The following is a 10,531-nucleotide window of genomic DNA, read 5'->3' as shown; positions in this document are numbered from 1 at the left end:
GGAAAAAGTGATTGATTTGATGTGTGTGAGAGAGAGATTTGTTTGGAAAACTTGTTTGGTTTACAAGTTTTGAGAAAATTTTTTGGGAAAATTTGTTTGGTTTGATTACTTTTAAAAACTTATTTTTAGAGAAAATTTCCCAAAAATTTTTCACAAATACAAACCAAACGAACCCTGCGTTTTCGGCTTCTTCCCAAAACGGCATTATGTCACATCATCAATTAGTACATTAGTTAATATATCAATTGATACATATAATATTATTCAAGAGCGTTTTAAAAAATTGATAAAAAATTGACTTCTTAACTTTCTTAATCATTTTTTTTGACAAAAAAAATTGACTTTTTTTTTTTAACTAAAAAAATTGATTTTTTATGTACAAAAATTAAAAAACTAAAAAATTGATTTTTTTTTGGCTTTGCCAAAAGACCCCTCCATAAGTTTTCCATTCGAAAACGCTGGACCAGATTTTCTGTCTCGGGCAGTTCAAAAAAAAACAAAAAAAAAATTGTCTCGGGATTCCACAAGCATCTCCAGATACGCCACAAGCCTACCACGCTCCCTCTGCCACCACTCAATCCCATCCCTCCACGTGTCCTCCATCCAACGGCCCACATCCAATGCTGCCAGACATGCACTTCCCATATATCTCATACTCACTCACCACAAACCACACCACCCCTAAGCCTTGTCATCTTCCCTGTTCTTCCCCAACCTCATTCTCTTTCTCTCTCTCTCTCTCTCTCTCTACAAACACCATTATGCTTCTCCGAGCTGCTTCGGCTTTCTCTCTCGTGAACCCTCATGGGGACAATCTGAGTCCATTTGGGTCCTCTGTTTTGGGGGTTTCTTCGAAAGCCAAGATCGGAAATGGGTTTCTGGTTTGCGCTTCTAAGGGCTCGGACAATCGGCCTCTTACCGGTGTAGTGTTCGAGCCGTTTGAAGAGGTGAAGAAGGAGCTCACACTCGTCCCTACTCTCCCCCACTCTTCCATTGCTCGCCAGAAATACTCCGATGAATGCGAGTCCGCTATCAACGAACAGATCAAGTGGGTTTCTGTTTTTTCCGCTTTCTTTTCTTTTCTTGATTGATATTCATCATAAAATGTATTTGATTATTTGTTTTTTTATCATGCGTATCCCAAACAGTGTTCCGACATTTATGTCAGTTCTTGATTTTTTTTATCTACGTATTTTTAGCTCTCTACGTGGTTCCTCTATTCCCTTTTAACATGTTTGGGTCATATTTTCTCAATCTCAGATTGGGTTTATTTTCCTTTCTTGATTGATATTCAAAGGGGTGGTTTGGGAAGAAGTTTTTAGTGATTTTTTGACCCCTTTTTTGTTTTTGTTTTTTTGAAGGGGTTAAAATTTGATATGTTTGGTTTGAGTTTGGGAGATGAGTTTTAGAGATAAAAAGTACGAAAAGTTGTTTGGTTTGGTTTTTTTCAAAAGATGTTTTGGAAAATTATTTTGGGAGAGAGTTTTAGAAAAAGTGATTAATTTGATGTGTATGAGAGAGAGATTTGTTTGGAAAAGTTGTAAACCAAACAAGTTTTGAAAATTTTTTTTGAGAAAATTTGTTTGGTTTGATTACTTTTGAAAACTTATTTGTAAGGAATTTTTCCCAAAAATTTTTGAGAAATACAAACCAAACAAGGCCATGTCTGAAAATGACTTTGTGCAAAAAGTAAAGTGACTGAGAAAATCTTTGGCTTTTTTTTGTATGTGTTGATTAATTATTATTTATTTTCTTTGAAAAATGTTTGAGACCTGTAATAAAACCCCCATAATTTCACCCAATGATGTGAAATGATAGGTCTCAACTTTTGGCTTGTCACATACTCTCAATTATGTGAAGTTCTACTTATATTTGCATCCTCTAAAGTGATTTTACGTAGAGTTATTTTAGAGTTAGAGTGATTTTTTGAATAATTTACCATACAAAAGTTGAGGATACAATAGTACTGATAATCACTTTAAAAAAATATCGGTCATTTAAAAAATCACTAACTTGTTTGGGAAGATGAATTTTTAGTTAAAAAGTCCAAAAAAAAAACACCAGATACATCTCGCTCTATTTTCTGCACATATTTTTGTATAAAACTAAAAAGTCAACTCCCAAATAAGTTTTAAGATCACCCTATGAAAAATCACTCTCGAGGATCCGGAATCCTACTTCCTTGCCATATGATTGGGGTGTATTTAGGGGGGTCTCAAATGTCGGTGTCTGGCATTATTGTTCTTTCTTATTTTTAAAAGTTTTTTTTTTACTCTTTTAGTAATTTTTTGGTTTTAGGGTAAAATATGACTACCCAAATGAGGCCTATCTATGTGATTATTTGTTGTCATCATTTTTATCCAAAACAAAATTTCAACATTTATTAGTTCTTAATTTTATGGATTCTCCATATGGGTGTTTATGTGTACCATTGCTTGGTGTTTATGTTCGTGCTTGAGCTATTAGTTTAATGGACTCTGTTTGAGCTCTGACTATTACTTGATTTTCACATTTTCTCTAATGTTCTATGTCTACTTGTTTGTTTTTACAGTGTTGAATACAATGTATCATATGTGTACCATGCTATGTTTGCCTACTTTGATCGCGACAACATTGCTCTCAAGGGTCTTGCAAAGTAATCTTTCAAAATTCTCAAATTTTTTTATTTGAATTACTTTCCTTATGGTTTATTGGGGGGCAAGTCTGATCTGATTTATTGCTTGTTATATGTAGGTTTTTTGAGGAATCAAGTGAAGAGGAACGGGACCATGCTGAGAAGTTCATGAAGTATCAGGTGTTTGAAAAAAATACATCTATGATTCAAAACGTTTCATTTTCAATTGATTTCTAATTGGCATAGTTTGTATGAATTTGAATCCCTAATATTTGTTGCTGCGATAAATGTCAGAAAAAACGAGGTGGGAAAGTGAAGCTGCAATCAATTCTGATGCCACTGTCTGAGTTTGACCATGATGAGAAGGGAGATGCATTGTATGGTAAGTTTTTGTTTTGGCTTTTCTTTATGCAATATGATGAGAATTGAACCTGCTTTATTACAGCTTTTATCAATTTAACGATATAGCCATACAGTTGTTTTCAAATGTGCTCTTTTTGGCTTTTGATTATGATTTCTTTGGGTCATGAAGTACAATGAATTGGACTTCATGCGGTGGCTTTCATCATGTAGCGTCTTGAACATTTTATTTTATGGAAACAGAGGGACTTCCTTGGCATTTTGTATTTTAATTTATAATGATTTCCATCGTGATGTGCTCATGTAGTAATCACTTACATGTATCGGCTCTTCTTGTCTGCCTTTGAGTAGCATGTGTATTGCTGTTATTAATGGTAAATGACCAAGAACTAAGGGTTGTTTTGGGAAGTAGTTATTTTAGTTGATTTTTTAGTTTTTTTATAAAAAGACGTTCAAAGTAGAGAGAAAAGTGACTTTTTGGCAGTGACCTTTTAGCTATTTTAGTATGTTCCCAAACTTGCCGAGTGCTTGTAAAATTGCCTTTGTTTTGTGGTTTTGCTGTTCACGGCATGTCAATTTGTGTACTCATACTCATGAACCCTTTATTTTAAAAAAAGTGATTGAAACCTCTATATCTTAAGCGATTGATACTGATTGTGGCAAATTTGTTGATGTAGCAATGGAGCTTGCACTGTCTTTGGAGAAGTTGACAAATGAAAAACTTCTGAACTTGCACGCTGTAAGACATTCCTTTTGTGTCTTGTTTACTTGGCCCTAGTTCTTGTTATAGTTTTCATTCGTTTTTAGGCAGTTCTATATGACCAATGGAGAAAATGTCCCAGGAAGTTGTATTACATTTTGTGACTCCAAGGATCGAAAAGTTGATCTATGTAATCCAGTGTGTTTGAAATTGCTTACTGTTGTTATTCTAGTGTGAAGTTGAGGTATTGGTTATTTACGATATTAACTGTGACAACAGGTAGCAAGCCAGAACAATGATGCGCAGTTGACTGATTTTGTCGAAAGTGAATTTTTAACTGAGCAGGTGAAACGCAAATACATTTGTTCCCATTCATCTGAAATTTCCTTATTTCCTTTTAGAAGATAATTGTGTCACTCATGTAAGCATGATATACTGATTTCTGTGTTCAATCTTTTTCTTATTATTATTATTAGGTGGAAGCCATTAAGAAGATGTCAGAATACGTTGCTCAGTTGCGGAGAGTGGGCAAAGGACATGGTATGAATCCAAATTCCTCACACCTTGATCCCTATTTTAATCCATTTTGTTTTGTAATTTTGGCCTTGTTGGAGCAAATGCTAAAATGTAAAATGAATAGTGAAAGAACACCAAATTTGGCATGACATTGTATAAGAATACCAAATTTGAGCACCATAAAGTCTAAGAATCCATAATACTTTACCAGACTTTTGATGTGGCTTAGATTTAATTCTTGTATAGTGGTAAACCATACTTGAAATGAATATCAACCATTCAATACTTATTCTGATTAAATTTTTTGGGTACCTAGCAGTTGCTGTTTTAGCAATGTTCCAATGGTGCACTAGTAATTTCTTCTATTTTATTCCAAAATAAAAAAATAAAAAAATAAAATTCAAAATGTCATTTGGGGGCCCCATTATGAAAGAGAGAAAGAGAGCTATAGTCAAAATTTGGCATCACAAATTTTGGCAATGTCATATTTTGGCATGACATTGAAGCTTGCTTTTCTGTTGAAGTTGCTACAATTTAGCAATAGCAATAACTATCTTATATAAAGGCCGGAAGAGAGGGGTGTTCCGACGACAACACTTCTAAAATGTAGATTTGGGTGTTTCTCTCCCAATTTTGACATAGCTTTTTGATTTTCGACACATACGATGGTTTTCTCTTCTCTCAATCCTTTTCCCATACTATTGTGGATGTTACTTCCTCTTCAACTCTAGCTTCTGGCGGTGTCCGAATTACGGCGGCGGTGACAGAGTTAGATAGCGGCAATGGGAATGTGGACGACGGGGACGGCGGGTGTTTATGCAAATCTGACTTGGTTTGATGAAGATCTAGTTTTTCAAATCACATCTATGAGAAGATTGTGGTTTTCCCTAGCTCGTAGCTGATTTTTTGGTAGATCTATTTTTGTTGTTTGGTTATTTGTTTGGCCCTTTAGGGTCTTGTTGTTTTTCTTTTTAATTTGTATATTGTTTGTTTTATTTTAATATAACTGCTTCTCATGTTCTAAAAAAAAAAAAAAAGACGACGACGACGACAACAACAACTATCTTATATGTGTTGCTGCTGCATTTCTTTGTTTCCGTCTTTCCTGTTCTAAAACCCAGTATGTATTCCTGTGATTTCAGGAGTCTGGCACTTTGATCAGATGCTCCTCCATGAGGAAGCAGGAGTTGCAGCATGATGGTGAAGCTGGTCTTGTTGTCTTCGACTTGCTAGCTGATTTGGAGGACTTTCTGAGTGGTCTTTTGTGGTGTTAGATTTTCAATTAGAGATTTTGGGTTGCGGATAAAGTTATATTGATGGCTGATGAAAAGCTCATATGGGACTAATTTAGTCATCTACATTAGTACTAGGTTAAGAGTGCATGAGATATTGGTTATATATATGCTTTAAAATTTCCTATCTATGCTGTTTAGAAGAATTTTTTATCTGAGTTTCCTTGCTTGCAATTGTAGTTCAATGAGAAAGAACATGGGAACCCAACACGCAAATAGGCTGACCTCAAAGTATAGTTCTTGACATTTTTAGGCACTATCCAAAGTATAGTTCTTGGACTCTTTGGGGAGAAGCAGCAGAGTAGGGATGGCAATGGATGGGGCGGAAACCGACTCGTAGTACCCTCTCCTGCCCCAAATCATATTGGAGACTATAAAATTGGGAAAGTGATGGGATTGGGAGAAATTATTATACCTAAGTGGTTCCTCCCATGTTTTGGGGGACCATTTTGCTGTGATGTTGTATCTAAACTTGTGGGAATTTTTCCTTTATGTTTGTTGTTAAAAAATAGAAAATGTTATAGATTTTGAATTTTCTATTAAATAAATGGTCAAATGTTTTACGTGGGTGTAAGGTTGCCGACTTTGAAACATTTGATTATTAATTTAATAAAAAGTTTAGGGCAAGTTTGGCATAATTGAAAAAAGATAAAAAAGTCAAAAAATTACTATTTTATTGAAGTCACATCATCTTATTTAAGTCACATTATCTCTCTAATACATCACTTTAAATTCAACTCATATTTTATAAAAAATTAAAAAATATACTTATTTAGTCTTCATAAACTAGACCTTAGTGTCTATAACCTTACTCGTAAAAAATTAGGTACACCTAGGATTGATTCTGATGTCTATCTATGACTTGTCCTAAGTGGAGCAATGTGTGCTCGTTAATACTCTTCTCATATGCTGAACTAGTTGTGAGCTGGAAAGAGTGACTCACTAAACAAATCTAGTAAAAGCATCTTTGGCGTCCTGATGCCAATCATGTGGGCTAAAAAAAATAAATAATAATTTAGGTGCAGTTATATCTAGCAAATAATTTATCCAACTTTTTTTTTTAAGAATATAAAAAGCAGTTGTATTAAAATAAAATAAATAACATACAGATGAAAATAAAAATATTAAGATCTTAAAGGGCCAAATAAATAACCAAATAACAAATTACAAACAACAAAAGTAAAATTGTCCAAAAATCAGTTACAATTTAGAAAAAATAATCGATCTTCTCATAAATGTAGTTTGAAAAACTAAATCTGCATCAAATCAAGCAAGATTTGCATCAATATCCACCGTCGACGTCGTCCTTGTCTCCTTTGTCCAATTCTGTCACTGTCGCCGCTATACTTCGGACACTGGCGGAAGCTAGAGTTGAAGAGGAAGAACACCTACAATGGGATGTGAGAAAGTTTGAGAGGAGAGAATCATTGTGGGTGTCGAAAATTCAAACAATTATGCCAAAAGCGGAGGAGAAACACTTGAAACCCCTATTTCAAACATAAAAAATCCAGATCTACACTTTGGAAGTGCAAATCTATACTCTAGTAATGTAGATCTACATTTTAGAAGTGTAAAGGAAGTCACCGGAGCTTTGCTAGAGAACTGTCGAAAATCTCCAGAGAGAGAACCTCTATTCTTTCCCTCTTCGGGCACATCCAAAATTAAAATTATGTCTATGATGGTTTTGATATTTACTGTGATAAAAAATAAACAAATTACAAAGACAGTGTCAAGTATTTACAAAGATCCACACTATATCAACACATTCAACTCATGAAAGGCCCGACAACGGCTTTGGAGAGCCTCTCGCTCTAAGCAATTTTTGGCATCAATCTAATAACTTTTCAGTGAGCTCCAAACTTTCATATTGTAGATCTGAGGTTTTTATACTTATGAAGAGGGGTTTAAGAACTTAGCCACTTATTTTCTGCATAGATTTTTGAATTTTCAACATTCCCAATTGATACTGATGGGCCTTAAGAGGGCCCAGCCCCTAACTCAAGGCCCAGATATCAAAGCTTAGTATCCTTGAGAAACCAATATTGAACTAGGACCAATACCCCAACTCAAGGCCCAAATACCAAAGCCCCGTATCCATGAGGAGCCAATATTGAACCAAGACCAATAGCATTTAAACACTTGTCAAGCAGAAAATCAGCCACGAAAACAGACAAAGATCCTGCAAAGTTATTGCACCCACACATCAGCCATTAATAAGGCCCTCATAGCATTAAATGCAGCAACCCCTCCACGCCGGAGGATATAGACTCACCATGAATGATGTTAACTAGACTATAGAATTTCGGTCAACGGGACAGCTTGGAATATATAAGGAAATGATGAGCAACGGGTATAAGAAAGTCTTGGAGATACGTCAAGGTTAAGTTTTTCTATCCTTAGTTACATTCTCTCTTTCTCCCCAAAAAACCAACTTGTTCTAATCTAACTTCATCGTCAGAATGTCCACCGGGGGACTATCTCCCCCCTTGGACTGTTTTGCAGGCACGCTTTGTGAACGTTGAGACCAACAGACTGGTTGGAAGCATGGATCAGTCTAACCCATCCCCCAGTTGAAGCAACCGCTTCATCAGTTGGCGCCGTCTGTGGGAACTTGCACCATTGGTTGACAGTTGTGTTCATTGTCACCAGAGGGAACTCTATCATCACCCATCTCCTAAGTCAGGGTGATGGTCACAACCAGGTCCATGGCTTCACAACACAATACTGGTGGCATGACCCAAACCCGCACTTATAAATTAAGGTCATAACCGGCCAGTAATCATGAGATTACCTACGGCCTCAAATAGAAATCAATTTAAAATTAATAATATGGGGCCAGATGCAGCAGTAGACTTAAAAATTTTGTCCAATGAACTGTGCTTACATGGCAAATTAAAAACATTTCCTATACACTTAATAATAACTTACACCATATATTAGTAGTTAACATCTTGTGCACCCAGGATCATTCAAACACATAGTCAATTATATCAAAAGTTTATACACATAAACGGTCTATCATGACCAATGGAAATAGCAAAAGAAAATACAAAAGATCATAAACAAAGCCTCTTGCGTGAGGCACCTGGGCTGCCTTCACAAAACTCGGGTGCCTTTCTTAAACTCCACTAAGGCTGGGGTTGAACATCCCTTTGCTCACCTACATATATATATAAATAAGAGTGAGCTAACGCCTAGTGAATAATACCAAAATAAAGGGATTATATAAATGAGATTCATATTAAGTACATCAAACCTGTAAATTTTATATAAAAACGGCCTTAGGCCCATTCTGTGCTTTAGAGGGAGTCTCTATCAAAGCCCTAAGTTAAATGACTCTAGCTATCAAAGTGAAACACGTGATGGTCCACATTCCTCAATTGAACCTCCACTTTACTAGAGAGAATCCTCTCTCAATTTTTTATTTTTTGAGTGTAAAAAGTGAGAAAACTTTAATCATATTAAAGCCATCTTACAATTGCAGATGCTAAAATTGTACTGTTGTAAGGTTAAAGTCTCTAATTTTAAAAAAGAAAAAGGACAAGAAAAAAAGAAGTTAAAAGTCTCAAAAATTGTGTAAATCATAGGCATAGTGATGTAACTAGAGGCTTGTTTGGTGAGTTTCCTCAAAAAAAGACGAGTAATTTTTCTATGGTGAAATTGCTTAGCACTCTCTGTCGGTGTTTGGCAAGTTGGGTTTAGATTATTTTTTGATTAAAATTTATAAAAAGATAAAATAAATTTAAATAGTTAATAAGATAAAATGTCACATTAAATTTAAAATTATTTTATTTTTTTGGTCACAAATATCACATTTAATTATAAAATAATTCAACTATCTTTTTAAATATAAAAATTTTAACCTACTTTAAAGTCCAAATTTGTTCATGCAATTTATGAATAAAATACATACTATGATTGATTAAAACATTATGGTGGCCATCGCTGTAAATGGGATCCATCACACAATTTTAAACCAATCACAAGATGTAACAATTTTTTATGATGCGGTGCATTGTGTGTAGTACATAAAACCAATCACAAGATGTAACAATTTTTTATGCATAGTGCTTAAAATTGTAGGAAATGTATATACGCTGTTTGGTTGTCTTTTAAAATTATGATTTTAATTAAAAAAAATTTTGTTATTTTTTTTAAAATTTATAATTAAACACACAACTTAAAACTATTCAAAACTCAATTTAAAAATTATTTTTAAAACTCATAACCACACACACAACTTAAAACTCAGCCTTCGTTTGGGATGGGGTTGGCTTTTTGACTATTTTAGCCTTGGGCTAAAAAGGCTCGTTTAGGATAGACTTTTTGATTTTTTTGAATTTTGTGAGAAAAAAAATGAAATGATTATGATTTGGATATGACATTTTATATTTTTAGATTTTTAGTACAAAAAAAGCCTACGCCAAACATAGCCTATTTAATACTCAAAATCAAATTCTTTCCAAAACTTTACTTTAAAAAAAAAAATTCATTTTTTTTTTTAAAATTATTTTTTGAGTTATGAGCTTTGAGTTAAGTTTTGAAAAAAGAAAATTTGTTTGGTTATGAGTTTTGAATTGAGTTATATTTTAAGTTTTGAGTTATATTTTGAAATTTTTTGAATTTATTTTTTTTAAATGTTTAAAAAAATTCTTAATTTTATTTTTTTAGGGTAAATATTTAATATTTTAAACATTTATTTATTTATTTATTTTAATGTGTACTATATTTCATACATTTGTGTGCTGTAAAAAAATTTTTAAATATTGAAACATTTTATTTTTTTTATTTTAAATATATAATTTTTATTTTAAATATTTATTTTATTTTATAAATGTATTTGTAAATATTTTAATTTTTTTTTGTTATGTGTTTTGTTACAATTTGAGTGTGGTGTTTTGAAACTAGTATAGAGTTTCAAATTATGTATTTGGTTATGAGTTTTGAAAATAGTTTTTGAATTGAGTTTTGAGTTATATGTTTGGTTATGAGTGTGGAGTTGTGTTTTGAATTTAAAATATTAAAATTAAAATATTTTCAAAATAAAAT

At 33.4% G+C, this 10,531-nt stretch overlaps 1 protein-coding gene across 1 annotated transcript; it reads left to right on the top strand.

Annotated features, from left to right (window-relative positions):
• Window positions 1-485: 485 nt before the first annotated feature.
• On the top strand, window positions 486-5,640 carry LOC114256143 (ferritin-3, chloroplastic-like). Its single transcript, XM_082876986.1, has 8 exons — window positions 486-1,048; window positions 2,552-2,635; window positions 2,734-2,794; window positions 2,909-2,996; window positions 3,652-3,713; window positions 3,954-4,019; window positions 4,151-4,214; window positions 5,333-5,640. The coding sequence occupies exons 1-8, from the start codon at window positions 621-623 to the stop codon at window positions 5,386-5,388; spliced, it is 909 nt and encodes a 302-aa protein (XP_082733112.1). The 5' UTR covers window positions 486-620; the 3' UTR covers window positions 5,389-5,640.
• The last annotated feature ends 4,891 nt before the right edge of the window (window positions 5,641-10,531 follow it).

The sequence above is a fragment of the Camellia sinensis genome, chromosome 1 (genome assembly GCF_055761805.1).
Source record: "Camellia sinensis isolate YWXY chromosome 1, ASM5576180v1, whole genome shotgun sequence".
Classification (NCBI taxonomy): Eukaryota; Viridiplantae; Streptophyta; class Magnoliopsida; order Ericales; family Theaceae; genus Camellia; species Camellia sinensis.
The sequence above is the reverse complement of the archived record's forward strand: the minus strand, read 5'-3'. Positions and strand labels throughout refer to the sequence as shown.